The sequence below is a fragment of the Chiloscyllium plagiosum genome, chromosome 21 (assembly GCF_004010195.1).
Source record: "Chiloscyllium plagiosum isolate BGI_BamShark_2017 chromosome 21, ASM401019v2, whole genome shotgun sequence".
Classification (NCBI taxonomy): Eukaryota; Metazoa; Chordata; class Chondrichthyes; order Orectolobiformes; family Hemiscylliidae; genus Chiloscyllium; species Chiloscyllium plagiosum.
The window spans coordinates 26,061,087-26,076,389 of record NC_057730.1 but is presented as its reverse complement, the minus strand read 5'-3'; the positions used below and the strand labels follow the sequence as shown (position 1 = coordinate 26,076,389).

The window sequence follows — 15,303 nt, the reverse complement described above, 5'->3', positions numbered from 1 at the left end:
ATAAGCACACCCAGGTTTCATTGAACCTCCCACTTTCCCAATCTATTGCCATTCAGTTAATAATCTGCATTCCTGTTTTTTGCTCCCAAAATGAATAGTCCCACATTTATCCACATTATACTACATCTGCCATGCATTTGCCCATTCACTCAACTTCGCCAAATCACATTAGAACATCTCTGCATCCTCCTCCCAGCTAACCCTTCCACCCATCTGCAATATTTTGTAGATATTGCATTTAGTTCCCTCATCTAAATGATTAATATATATATTGTGAATAACTAGAGTCCAAGCACAGCGGTACCCACTCGTCACTGGCTACCTCTCAGAGTTTGCTGTATACCAACCAGTTTTCTATCTATGTCAATAAGCTAGCCCATGCACTTTAATTTTATATGCTAATCTCTTATCTGGGACTTTATCCAAACCATTCTGAGTGTCCAAGTAAACCACATCTACCTTATCACACTACAAGTTACAATCTTGAAAAAGATTTGATCTGTGGTTGGTGAAACTTTCTTAGTGAGTGAGAAAGGTTTATGGAGGTAGCATTTAAGAACTTACATCATTGGCTTGTACTGACCTTTCAACCCATTTAAAATCAAAAGTGGCAGTTGACACAGCAAAAGACAAAGCTTTTGTATAGCAGCTCCATCACTGTTACCTCTTTAGGCAGTTCTCAACAAATGTAACATCTGGAATATGCTGTTAATAGTCTGCTCTGACAGACCCTCCAATGCAGAAGATAATTGAGTCATTAGGTATCATTTTCCTTTTGCTCTGTAGAACAAAGAAAGAGGGAACGCTATACACACAAAGGAAGAGCTGGATTCTTGTATGGTCAACAAGGTAAGTGCTTAAGGTCTGAGGATATTCAACTTTAATGTTCCTTTCATGCCAACTCCTTAAAGCTGGTAGCTGATTTTTTTTTTCATTTTGTTTTTGTTATACTCTCCACTAGAAAAACTAAGTAAATAGGTGTTTCATTCCAGCTGTAAACTGTCTTATTAAACCATTATTTGTTGCTTTCCTGGTGTGTATTTTCCAGTGTTTTTGGTCTTTTTTTGTTCAATACATCTGAACAATCGTGAGAAATGGCACATATTCAAGACTTTCATTGATTGTGCATGTTAACAAATGTAGGCCTATAAATTTTTCCTCAGAGTCATAGCGTCATAGAGATGTACAGCAGGGAAACAGACCCTTCAGTCCAACTCGTCCATGCTGACTGGATATCCTAAACTAATCTAGTCCCATTTGCCAGCACTTGGCCCATATCCCTCTAAAACATTCCTATTCATATACCCATCCAGATGTCTTTTAAATGCTGTAATTGTACCAGCCTCCACCACTTCCTCTGGTAGCTCATTCCATAAACGCACCATTCTCTGTATGAAAAAGTTCCCCCTTAGGTCCGTTTTATATCTTTCCCCTCTCACCCTAAACTTATGCACTCTAGTTCTGGACTTCCCCCACCTCAGGGAAAAGATCTTGTCTATTTATCCTAATTTACACTGTGATGATTCTGCTGGATATTTTGTATTTTGACTATTCCTTTGAACTGCTGGTGCCCTCCCAATCTCAGCACTTATCAATATTTTATCCCACAACAAATCCCTCAAATCCACCATCCCAAGTGATTGCTGACCTATGTCAGCCCCTAACATTCCAAGACTTCAAAACTAAAATTTTCATCCTGATGTTTAAATCCTTCCAAAGCCTGAATCCTTCCAAACCACGAGAACCTTCCTTGGCCTGCTGCAATGTTCCAGTGAGGCTCAACGCAAACTGGAGGAACAGCATCTCATCTTCCGACTAGGCACGTTACAGCCTGCCGGTCTCAACATTGACTTCAACAACTTCAGATGATTATCCCATCTCGACCCCTCTGTTTTCATTCTGCTCGGTAATTTTATTTCATTTACTTTTTTAAAATTTTTTTTTCACCGTTCTGTTCCTTTTATTTCTTGATTATCTCTCTTTCTCTCGCTCCCCACTCTCTCATCACCTTTTTCCTCTCCTCTTCCCCCTTTGCTACCCTTCTCCCCATTTCCCATTTTTGCCTCTGCTTCACCCATCCCCCCATGCCCCACATATTTTGTCACATTGCACTGGCTTAAGCCTTGGTCATTCACAGCTCCTACTCTCCCTATAATCTCTCTACGCACTGTCATTATCACCTCTTTATTGCTACCTTTGCTTCTGGAGCCATGACTCACCTTCTCTCAGCCTCGTATAAATACCTCCCTATTTCTCCCCTTTTTTTAACTTTGACAAAGGGTCGGTTAGACTTGAAATGTCAGCTCTTTTCTCTCCTTACAGATGCTGCCAGACCTGCTGAGATTTTCCAGCATTTTCTCTTTTGGCATGAGAATCTTCTCTTGTCCTAAACTACACCACCCCTACTCTGAATGGTCTGTGCCTCTAACTCTACTGTTGTAGTAGTGTCCATTAATTCACGGTACATTCGTTAAAAATAAATTGATAATGACCCGGTCATTAGACTTATGCTAATTGAAGATATAGCTGTCTCCTTTTGGAATATAGAAACTAACAAATGGGCTACTTGTCTCATACTGTAGAATAGTACAATGGGCAAAATGTAGAGTGAACTCTTGCCCCACCAACCCTCAAAGCTGAGTTTCCAGGTGGGGCTTGTGGTTTTATGGTGGGTGGGGGAGAGGGTGTGGAGTAGAGAAACCACCACCTTTCCAACTGGCCCCAAGTCAAACTTCAGGCAGGAAGGATGAGGGTTAGTTCAGCCCCTGAAACCATTGAGGGCCTTATTCTACCACCACTGGTATTCGACAGGCAGGACACTCTCCCTCCAGCAAGACTGAGCAGTAAACCTGTCGGGTTTGCCTGCAGCCTAGAAAGGGGAGTAGATCATTCTTCCTCTTCAGACACCTGTGCAGATCAAAGGACTGGCATTCTCCTGAAGGAAGAGTGATCAATGTTTTCACTCCCTCTGAAGGGGGAATATTACTGACAACTCAGTGTTACCAGCTTTCTGGTGCACCTCTGTGAACAGGTTGCATTCTAAACCTAGTTCCGTTAGGAATTGTGAGATGTGTAGAACCCAGTGAAAGTCTGGGAGGAAAAATAATTCACAAACTTTCAGCCTGGTTGCATAGTACTACCAATGAATCTGTTAGGCTGGCAATTGAAAATGGAGACAATCACTGGACCACAAGGGAGGGAAAAGGGGTTGTGATTGACATTTCCTCTTTCTCTGGCATCAGTTGAAATCCCTTTTCCTCAGTCCTTCAAAGTGGAAATATCCCCGGTTTCTTTTCTGTATGTAATTGTCAAAGTAGATAGATTGATAAACTCATATGTTATTGGATTTGCAATGAATACATTGAAAAGGATGTAAGGAGCCAAAAACCAGACCATTCAGGTGTCATGTGAAACAGTGTCACCTAGTGGTGATACATATCTAATCTTGCTGCTTCTTTCTTCAGGCACCTGGTAGCCCTGACATAACTATTCTATCCTTCATGGGCGGTTTTCATGGAAGAACATTTGGTAAGGAAAATGCTGTTAAATTAAAATTACAAAGAAACTATGGTCAGGAATAGGCCATTTGTCTTTGGAACCTACTTTGCCATTCAATATCATCCTGGCTGACTCCATATCTCAACGTCATACTCCTGCTTTCTCTCCATATCAACTGATGCCTTTCATTTCCAAAAATGTATCAATCTATTTCTTAAATGTAATTGGTCACCGGTCTCCACAGCCTTCTGTGGTAGCAAATTCCACAGGCTGATCACCTTTTGAGTGAAGAAATATTTCATCATCTCAGCCCTAAATGGCATACTCAGTATCCTGAGACTGTGATTCCTGGTTCTAGACTCCCCTATTAGAGGAAACATCCTCCCTTTCACTAGTCTGTCTAGCCCTGTTACAATTTTGCATGCTTCAAACTACTTCCCTCACATTCTTCTAAATTCTAGTTAATACAAGCCTATATGAACCAATCTCGCTTCATGGGACAGTCCTGCCAGCTTTGGTGTCAGCTGAGTGAACCTCCACTGCACTCTCTCTATGGCAGATATATCCTCCCTGAGGTAGGGAGAGCAAAACTGTGCACAATCCTGATGATTTGCCCCTTAATGGGCTTTGCATGTAAATTATTCAATTGGAAACATGGTTATTTACTGATCGTGGTTAATAGATGAAAAAAATACCATGGATGGTTTGGTAATGGGAACAAAAAAATGTTCAGTTGTATGTAAGAGCACTTTTGGATATGAAAATGAAAAAAACATTTAAAATGCTTCCAGGCCATCAGTGGTACAGTGGTTATGTGTACCAGAAGTACAATCCAGAAGTGTATAATCACATTTCTGAGCAAGCTGATTTGAAAATATTTTAAGCAGATATAAAGAGACAAGCACTGAAACTTGAAAGTTGCGTTTGAAAGTGGATGCTTGTAATGCTTTACACTACAAATTAATGTTGAATTGTGTAAAGATTAGCTCCAGTACTATCTTTTACCAACTAGCTTCCTTGAATTTAGGGTTGGTTAGCTCAGTTGGCTGGACAGCTGGTTTGTGATGTAGAGTAATGCCAACAGAGTGGGGTCAATTCTTACACTGGCTAAGATTACCATGAAGGACTCTCCTCCTCAACCTTTCCCCTTGTCTGAGGTGGGATGACCCTCAGGTTAAACCACCACCAATTGTGTCTCTCTAATGAGAGAGCAGCCCTGTGGTCTGGTAGGAGTATGGCAACGTTACCTTTTACCTTCTAATGTAACTTAGTGGAGGCAGATATCTATTAGGAGAACAGTGGAAATACTTTATAACTGGTCTCTTGTGGCAAAGTGGTAGTGTTGCTACCTCTGAACTAGGATGCTTGTGTTTAAATCCCACCTGTTCCAGTGGTGTGTAGTAACTTCTTTGAACAGGTTGATTCGAAAATATCTTTGAAAATACTACCGCAGATTTAGGACAATGTGTTGATTCTTCAAGTCTGAATAGGAATGTGCAATAAATGCTGACCTTGCTAGTGACTTCCACATCTTACAAAAGGTAGGAGGGCTCTTGTCGTGCAATGGCAATGTCCCTGCATTCAAGTCCCACCAACTCTAACGGTGCGTACTAACAACCCTGAACAGGTTGATTATAAAATATTAACTTACAGCAGCTGTTGATGAGTCTAAATTAGGAAGTACCAAATACTGCATTACAATATATTAGAAGTTTTGTGGCCTTGTAGTATTGACCCCACCTCTGATCTAGGAAGCGCAGGTTCAAGTTCCACTGCTCCAGATGCTTCCAATCATAACAATTGTGCAGACCTTATCCACTCTTCAAGAGCATTTAGATCTGCTCCATCATTTGTAACTCCTACATTGCAATTAAGACCCGTATGACTACCAAAATGGGCCCTATCTCAACTCTCAACTTCAAGTCAACCATCAAATTCATGCCTGTGTAAACGTGCCTTGGCCTCTTTTTCCTGCAGATTTTTTTACAGGAAATTAAAGGCAAGACTTCCAAATATGAGTCCCACCTACCATTTCTAAAGATTTGCACAGTCTTCCCTTCTCCTTAAAAATCCAGCACAGAACATTCAGGAAAGATAGAGAACCCAAGGAACCAGGCAAGATGAAAGTATTAATCAAGGAAAATATTAAAATGCTGGAGAGAGAGAATGTCCTAAAAAGGCAGTATCAGAATATGTTTGGTTAGAGTTAGGAAACAATTAAGATACCTTTACACTGGGTATATTCTATATGCCACTAATTAGTGGGAAAAAGATAACGGCAAATATGCAGGGATATTGAAGAGAACTGCAACAACTACAATGTAGTGATAATGGGTGAGCTTTCTTCCTAAAATGACACAAAATGTAGAGCTATTGTGAGGTAGATAACAATAAACTTCAAGAGGACTCATATGCTGGTGGAATGGATGGACATATCACCAATGAACTTTAATGCTAATAAGAGTGAAGTGACACTGTTTGTTGAGAAGAATGGAGAAAGATATTGTCAATTAAAGTGCACAGTTTTAATAGGAGAAGAGGAAAAGATGATCAAAAAGTGCACAAGTGATTGAAGATGACACAGCAGATTTAGAAATTCTTGAAATAGATAGATGGGATCCTGAGAATTATAATTAGGGCACAGATTCAAATTCAAGCAAGGTATATTGGGCCTTTAAAAAGCAAACACTGGTTTTGTCTAAAGTGTTCAACACAGCAGTGAGTTCAACGTGAGGACTTGATTGAAGTAAAGCTTAAGATGTCTGCTTCCAGTGTGTGTACCTTGTGGTAAGACTTCCCATGACTTCAGACTAGGATTGCATTGCACAAATAATTGCATTTCATTCCAAACATTCCTGATTTGTTACAAATAAAGAAAAATATTGGCATGCATTATCACGTACATACTTTAGTTATGCAAGCTATCAATTATACATAGTATTGTTCTCATGTTTTAGCAATTTGTTAATTCCATAAGTCACTGCATTTGCATTCGGCACACAGTCCTTAAATCATGTCGGTCTCTTAATGGTACACATACATGTTGCTTTCATTGGCTTTTCATCTGGTGAAGTTGCTTCTTCAGGGAGTTTCATTTCCATGTCATTTGTTGTTGCTGTGATAACTGTCATTGTTCTATTTCCATTGTTGGGCTCTTGAAGACCTCTTGGTCTGATGTTTGATGTATTATCTGCATTGGTGGTGCATTCACCTTTTACTGATCAGCTGCTTCAAGCTGAGGAACAGCTTCTGCAGTTCGCTGTTTTGCACCTGCTATTGCAGTTGTCAGTTTTTCTGGCCATTCACTTCCACAACGTATAATTGAGGTGACAGCTGCCCCGTGTAGGCGCCAAGTTAACATTAGAATTGGCTTTTGTTGAGATTGTTGAATATTTGTACCCTGATTATTTCTCCAACACTCAATATTGGCAATGGGTTTAGCAATTTTGTCAAAATGTAACTTGCCATGCTGCCATCGCATCCTTGAGTCTATCACTCGTACTTGTTACTACATCTGGATTCAGTAGATTTTTTTTTGCTTGTGTGCAGCATGATGTTAGTGTGTGTACTAGGTTACTTTCCATACTTTCAATCTGTGTATTTCTCCATTTGAGGATGCCTTGTATACATCTGCTCAATATCTTTATGCTTCCTTTGACAATTTTCACTGATGTCTCAACCTTTCCGTTGAGTGGAGGTAGTGGGGAGATGATAAGACCGTAAGAAATAGGAGTGGAAGTAAGGCCATTTGGCCCGTCAAGTCCACTCCACCATTTAATCATGGCTGATGGGTATTTCAATGCCACTTACCCGCTCATCCCCGTATCCCTTAATTCTTTGCTAGATTAAGAATTTATCAATCTCTGCCTTGAAGACATTTAACATCCCGGCCTCCACTGCGCAGCATGGCACTGAATTCCACAGGCCCACTACTCTCTGGCTGAAGAAATGTCTCCTCATTTCCATTCTAAATTGACCCCCCTCTAGTTGTAAGGCCATGCCCACGAGTCCTAGTAGCCCTGCCTGACAGAAACAGTTTCCTAGCATCTATCCTTCCTAAGCCATGCTGTGTGGTGTTGAATTTCCCAATCTTTCAGGAAATGACTGAATTCTTCACTTGTGAACTGAGGGTCATTGTTGCTCCTGACAATGTCAGGAAGGCCATAATGTTTGACATCTGCTTTTAGTTATTCGGTAGTCTCAACAGTAGTCATTGAGGTCTACCGGTCCACCTCTCAGTTGTCAGAATGGTCATCTAGTGTGACAAAATAATCAGTTCTTGCTAGGATTAAGAGATTTATTGCCCATCCTTATTGCCCTTGAGAAGGTGGTGGTGAGCTGACTTCTTGAACCACTGTCGATCATGTGCTGTAGGTAGACCGACAATGCAGTTAGGGGGGAATTCCAGGATTTTGACCCAGCAACAATGAAGGAAGAGCAATATATTTCTAAGTCAGGATGGTGAGTGGCTTGGAGGGGAATTTGCAAGTGGCAGTGTTCTCATCTATCTTATGTTATTCTTGTCCGTTAAGGTGAAAGTGCTCATGGATTGGGAAGGTGCTTTGTAAGAAGTTTTGGAAAATTTCTGCAGTGCATCTTGTAGTTGGTATACTTCTGAGTGGTAGAGGAATTGAATGTTTGTTGATGTGGCAATCAAGCAGGCTGCTTTGAGCTGGATGCTGTCAAGTTGCTTGAGTGTCGTTGGAAACAGCATGGATCCAAAAATGTGGCGAGTATTCCACCATAGCTCATCAGCCTTTTAGATAGTGGATAAGCTTTGGGGAGACAGAAGGTGAGTTGCTTTCTGCAGGATTCTAGCCACTTATCTGCTTTTATAACCATAGTATTTATATGCCTAGTCCAATTCAGTTTCTGATTCAATAGTAATCCCAGAAATTAAGTGATAGCAGTGTCAAGAGGACTTGGTGAAATTCTCTCTTGCTAGAAATGATCATTGCCTGGCACATATGTGGCTCATCTTTTACCTGCCACCTGTCAGCCCAAAACAGGATTTTGTCTAGGTCTTTTTCTGTTTGTTGTCACATGATGCGGAGGTGCCAGTGTTGGACTAGGGTGGACAAGTCCAAAGTCACACACCAGATTATAGTCTACCAGGTTTATTTGAAATCACAAGCTTTCAGAGTGCTGCTCCTTCATCAGATGGAGATTTTGTGGAAACGTTAATGTGTTCTTCCCCCAACTAAATTTCGGACACTCTAAGTACTGTAACGACTTTAAGGATTGCCAGATATTCAAGATCTGTATATTCTTTTAAGTTGAACAGAAGCATACAATTTATATATTGGCATTGGATACTTCTGACTTGCAATATTTTTGTAATCATGTAATTGGATTTAAATTAATTTATTTGATTACTGAAGTAAAATGTCGGTGTGGACTATCTTGGAGCTGATTTTTGTTCATGTGTCTGCAGGTTGTTTGACAGCAACCCATTCTAAGGCTGTCCACAAATTGGACATTCCAGCATTTGATTGGCCCATAGCACCATTTCCAATACTGAAATATCCTCTGGAAGAGTTTGTGAGAGAGAACGCCCAGGAGGAAGCTCGGTGCTTGGAGGAGGTGGGTCACGATGCTCACTCTATTTGATATTTGTCAAAAATCTGCACTGGGATGTAACTTCTACTTGGCTACTTCTCGTCACGCAGAGTTTAGCTTTTATGCACCGACAATTCTTTCTAATGTAAACAGTTACTTAATTTAATATTTATTTATATTGTCTGTGACCTGGTCTATATTAATACAAGAAGTATTTGTGTTATTGATGAATGAATTCTGGGCCATTAAAAGTGAAACATTTGGTCAAAGCTTCAATTTCATCCTAACTCATAACATTAAAGAAATTTCTGCTGGATCCACCAGTAGAGTTTTCTCAGGTCTAGAAATGAGAGAGAAATCATAGGAATTCTGTTTGAAATTTCACATTCGACATGTTATTTATTTACACCTCTGTGTGGTCCTGAATTGGGTGTCATAGAACATAGAACATTACAGCACAGTACAGACCCTTTGGCCCTCGATGTTGCGCTGCCCTGTCATACTAATCTGAAGCCCATCCCACCTACACTATTCCATGTACCTCCATGTGCCTGTCCAATGACGACTTAAATGCACTTAAACATGGCGAATCTACTACTGTTGCAGGCAAAGCATTCCATACCCTTGCTACTCTCTGAGTAAAGAAACTACCTCTGACATCTGTCTTATACCTATCTCCCCTCACTTCAAAGTTGTGTCCCCTCGTGTTTGCCGTCCCCATACTTGGAAAAGGCTCTCCCTGTCCACCCTATCTAACCCTCTGATTATCTTGTATGTCTCTATTAAGTCACCTCTCAACCTTCTTCTCTGTAACGAGAACAGCCTCAAGGCCCTCAGCCTTTCCTCGTAAGACATTCCTTCCATACCAGGCAACATCCTAGTAAATCTCCTCTGCACCCTTTCCAAAGCTTCCACATCTTATAAAGCAGTGACCAGAACTGTACACAATACTCCAAGTGTGGCCGTACAGCTGCAGCATAACCTCCTGGTTCCGGAACTCAATCCCTCTATTAATAAAGGCCAAAACACTGTATGCCTTCTTAACAACCCTGTCAATCTGAGTGGCAACTTTCAGGGATCTGTGTACATGGACACCAAGATCTCTCTGCTCATCTGCACTCCCAAGAATCTTACCATTAGCCCGGTACTTTGCATTCCGATTACTCCATCCAAAGTGTATCACCTCACATTTGTCCACATTAAACTCCATTAGGCACCTCTCAGCCCAGCTCTGCATCCTCTGTATGTCTCTCTGCAACCTACTACTTCCTTCCTCACTATCCACAACTCCACCGACCTTAATGTCATCTGCAAATTTACTAGCCCACCCTTCTAAGCCCTCATCCAGGTCATTTATAAAAATGACGAACAGTAGTGGACCCAACACTGACCCTTGTGGTACGCCACTAGTAACTTTTTACACCAAGATGAACATGTTCCATCAATACAACCCTCTGTTTTCTTTCAGCAAGCCAATTACTGATCCAAACTGCTATGTCTCCCACAATCCCATTCCTCCGCATTTTGTATAATAGCCTACTGTGGGGAACCTTATCGAACGCCTTGCTGAAATCCATATACACCACATCAACCGGTTTACTCCCATCTACCTGTTTGGTCACTTTGTCAAAAAACTCAATAAGATTTGTTAGGCATGACCTACCCTTCACAAAACCGTGCTGACTGTCCTTGATCAGATTATTCTTTTCTGGATGGTTATAAATCCTATCTCTTATAACCTTTTCCAACACTTTACCAACAACTGAAGTGAGACTCAATGGTCTATAATTACCAGGGTTGTCTCTACTACTCTTTTTGAACAAGGGAACCACATTTGCTATCCTCTAGTCCTCAGGCACTATTCCTGTAGACAATGATGATTTGAAGATCAATGCCAAAGGCTCGGCTATCTCTTCCCTTGCTTCCCCAAGGATCCTAGGATAGATCCCATCCGGCCCAGGGGACTTGTCTATTTTCACAGTCTGCAGTATTTCTAATACCTCTTCCTTGTGAACCTCAATCTCTTCTAGTCTAGATACAAGTATCTCTGTATCTTCCTCACCAACATTTTCATTTTCTATAGTGAACACTGTTGAAAAATATTTATTTAGTGCTTCCCCTATCTCCTCTGACTCCACACACAACTTCCCACTATTATCCTTGATTGGCCCTAATTTAACTCTCGTCATTCTTTTATTCCTGACATACCTATGGAAAGCCTTAGGGTTAACCCTGATCCTATCCGCCAACAACTTCTCATGTCTCCTCCTGGGCCTTCTGAGCTCTCTTTTTAGGACTTTCCTGACTTCCTTGTAACCCTCAAACGCCCTAACTGAGTTTTCACATTTTGTCCTAACATAAGCTTTCTTCTTCTTCTTGACCAGGGATTCCACTTCCTTGGTAAATCACGGCTCAGGCGTTCTATATCTTCCTCCCTGCTTGACAGGTACATACTTATCTGGACCCACAAGAGCTTTTCCTTGAATAAGCTCCACATTTTTAATGTGCTTATCCCCTGCAGTTTCCTTCCCCATTCTACGCTTCCTAAATCTTTCCTAGTTGCATTGTAATTTCCCTTCCCCCAGCTGTAACTCTTGCTCGGTGGAGTACAGCTATCCCTTTCCATCACTAAAGTACGCAACCACGCAAATATAAACTGTTCTACTTACCCTTCCAGAAGTCCTTTGCTCGCTCCTCCCTCGCTGGCCTGAAGGTAAGAAGTTTAAATATACTTACCGGCCTTCCCAACAATCACCTCGCACCAATGTCACCTCCCGGCTCCTGCCTCTCGCTGCTCCAAAGTTGAAAAAATCCATTTATAAACGTTTTGTAGCTGATTGCTGATTGCCTGTCTCCATGTCACTGTACTTGCCACCTGTCAGCCCAAAACAGGATTTTTTTGTCCAGTCTTTCTGCTTATAGTCACTGGAGGTGCCAGTGTTGGACTGGGATGGACAAAATGTGAAGTCACAGAACACCAGGTTATAGTCCATCACGTTTATTTGAAATCATGAGCGTTCAAAATCTGAACAAAATAATTTGAATAATCAAATTAGGAGTAATTTCAATTAAAAAGTGCCTTTGAGCTTTATTCAATGCTTAGATATTCTGGTAGTGTAAACAACTGACCATCTGTTTCTATACTGAACAATCAGATTCCAACTCAGGAATAGAATCAACTATCACAGTTGGACTCAATTCACGGTAGTGTTCATCAGCTGAGCAAAGGAATACTGATACAGTATAAGAAATCAAAACATATATTAACAATTGATTCACTGCACGCTTTGCTGGTTGATCAATAAGGTTGAAGAGAGAAGTGAAGATGTTTCTTTGCAATCAGAGAGAAATTGATTTTTTTTAATAAAGGGAAGAGATAAGAATTTTCAGGCCAAGATTTAGAGGCTGCAGAATGTATTGAGCACCAGGAAATAATAGAATTTGGTTGTTGTGCCCAGACTAGATGTGTGGAGTTGTAGCCCTGAAACTCACTTGTTATTGGGCTTGGTTCTCATCTGCAAAAATTGGCAATTTGAGAGTGCCAATCAGCTGTCTAAATGCAGGTTGCAACTCAGCATCTCAATAAAATTGTTCAGCTTTTTTAATGAATTGGTCCATAGGATGTTCCTAGGTGGAGGTACACAGGAAATCACCACAGGAAATGACATCACCAACCCAAAGAAACCTAAATATATAAATAGAAAGCAGGAATTATCAGCAGCTTTGCCCAGAGGCCCACTGAAGATGTTACCTAGTATGGTGATGAAACGTCTGTAGTGAGCAAACCTACATCCAGAACCTCAACCTGACCTACAATACTTCTCAAAACTCATGGAGGTAAAAGTTGGGATTTCTCGTTACAACTGCAGAGGGTGTTGTTTGGACCACACCCAGAGAACTGTGCACAGTCTTGGACTTCTTCGTTAAAAAGTGATATGCTTGAGTTGGAGGCAGATCAGTGAAGATGCAGTAGGCCAATTCCTGGGATAAAGAGATTGCCTTAAAGGAAAGGCTGAGCAGGTTGGATCTTTACTTATTGAATGTAGAAGAATGAAACATCTTATTGAAGATATATTTTAATCAACATGTTCAGTAATGTTATTACACACCTCTGAAGCAGGTGGGACTTGAACCATGCCTCCTATAGAACTCCAAGAAATTTTGATAAGTTAGATGCTGAGACAATGTTCCCCCTTGTGGGGGAATCTGAGAGGCACAGTTTCAAAGTAAGGGGTTTCCAGTTAAAGATGGAGATGAGGTTGATTTTGCTTTCTTAGAGAGTCATTAATCTTTGGAATTTTGTATCCCAGAAAGTGGTGAAAGCTGGGTCATTGTAAATACTCAAGGCTGAATTAAATAGATAAAAATCACACAACATCAGGTTATAGTCCAACAGTTTTAATTGGAAGCACACTAGCTTTCGGAGCGACGCTCCTTCATCAGGTGATAGGCATCCTTCATCAGGAGCGTCGCTCCGAAAGCTAGTGTGCTTCCAATTAAACCTGTTGGACTATAACCTGGTGTTGTGTGATTTTTAACTTTGTACACCCCAGTCCAACACCGGCATCTCCAAATCAGAATTAAATAGAGGTTTGATCGACAAGACGGTGATGGTTTCTGAAGAGCAAGCAAGAAAGTAAAATCAAGGCCACAGTCAGACCAGCCATGTATTTATACAAATCTCTGAGCAGACTCAATGGGCCACATAGCCTACTTCTGATACTGTTTATTTTATTTTATTTTGTTCACATGATCATGAACAATGAAAGTTGTATATGGGTGTATATGGGTGGCTTGTGCTGTCAGAAACCTACAATATTGTTGTGGGACCAGGAGGAGGGCTTCCCGGTCCCACACAACAATTCACTTCAGGACAAAGTTTTCATCTGTGGCCTCCAGTGTTCACTTCAGCAACCTTTTGTTAGTCAAAGGAAGCCTCAGAAAACTGAGCAGAGCGTGTGCAGCAAATACTAGTTTCCTCAAATAGACATTAGAATCCCGACTAAAATATTCATAGCGTCCAGCATAGAGCTACACCTATCAGTCAGTAATGGGAACGCACAACAGACACAGGAGACAGATCAAATATTTGTTGCATATAAGTTATGGGCTGAGGGTTTGGAACTGAACAGTGTGATCAAAAGTGGGTACTAGAGAAAGTTAGAGTCAATTGGTTTTGCTAATTTAGCAGCACTGCCAATTTTATTTTTGTTCATACATGTGGGAATCACTGGTGAGGCCAGCATTTATTGCCCATCCCTAATTGCCCGGAGGGCAGTTAAGAGTCAGCCATATTACTGTGGATCTGGAGTCACATGTAGGCCAGTTCAATAGGGATGGCAGTTTCCTTCCCTAAAGGATATTAGTGAACCAGTTGGGTTTTCCTGACAATCAACAATGGATTCATGGTCATCAATAAGACTCTTAACTCCTGATTTTTATTGGATTCAAATTCCACAATCTGTCATAGCAGCATTTGAACGTGGCTCCCCAGAACGTTATCTAATTCTCTGGATTAACAGTCCAGCATGGTTCAGAGGCAAGCATCTTTTCTGTACCCAGCCGCTGCAGTATAGAGCCAGTGGGTGCAGCCAATACTCCACCCAGCTGTCGATTAGTCCTGGTAGGGAGGAGATCAGGGATAGGGGTAGGATGTCGACTTTCAGTGTCCCCCAGTCTCTTGATTAGATAACAAGTGCCATTGAATGAGGAACCGCCCCTGGGAGCCCACAAGCAAACACACTGGGGTCTGTTTGTCATGTTTCCCACACCATGAGCCCCTGACCACTGGAGAAAGGTCACTAGACTCAAAATATTAACTCTGTTTACAGGGGACGAAACGTCTGCAAACAAATCCCAGCTCGGCGAACAGAACCACAACAACGAGCACCCGAGCTACAAATCTTCTCACAAACTTTGAACACTCCACAAATGCTTTCAAAGTTGCTGGGTTTCTCCAGCTGTTTGTGTTTTTGTTTGTTTCCTGATCAAAGGACACAAGGCAGGAAACTTATTCTCGGTCCTGCCCCACTAGACTGTCTGCAAAGATAGGAAAATGATGGGGGTTCCCCTAACTTGAAACTGGCCAGGAGAAGGCACAAGATTCCATCCTCATTTTTGCAGGATATCTATAAAATTACCCTAAACGTCCATGATCTATAAAATTACCCTAAACGTCCATGATTAATATGCATTTTTAGCCAGGTTTTAATTACATTTTTTCACTTTCAACCTACTTTTCATGCT

The 15,303-nt window shown here is 41.2% G+C and overlaps 1 protein-coding gene across 1 annotated transcript in view; it reads left to right on the top strand.

The window, feature by feature from the left end:
- Positions 1 to 15,303, top strand: part of abat (4-aminobutyrate aminotransferase) — a 177,373-nt gene that overhangs the window by 144,705 nt on the left and 17,365 nt on the right. The window contains exons 9-11 of the mRNA XM_043711576.1: positions 787 to 849; positions 3,465 to 3,528; positions 8,933 to 9,081. Coding sequence (XP_043567511.1) covers positions 787 to 849; positions 3,465 to 3,528; positions 8,933 to 9,081 — 276 coding nt within the window. The remainder of the gene's footprint in view (positions 1 to 786; positions 850 to 3,464; positions 3,529 to 8,932; positions 9,082 to 15,303) is intronic.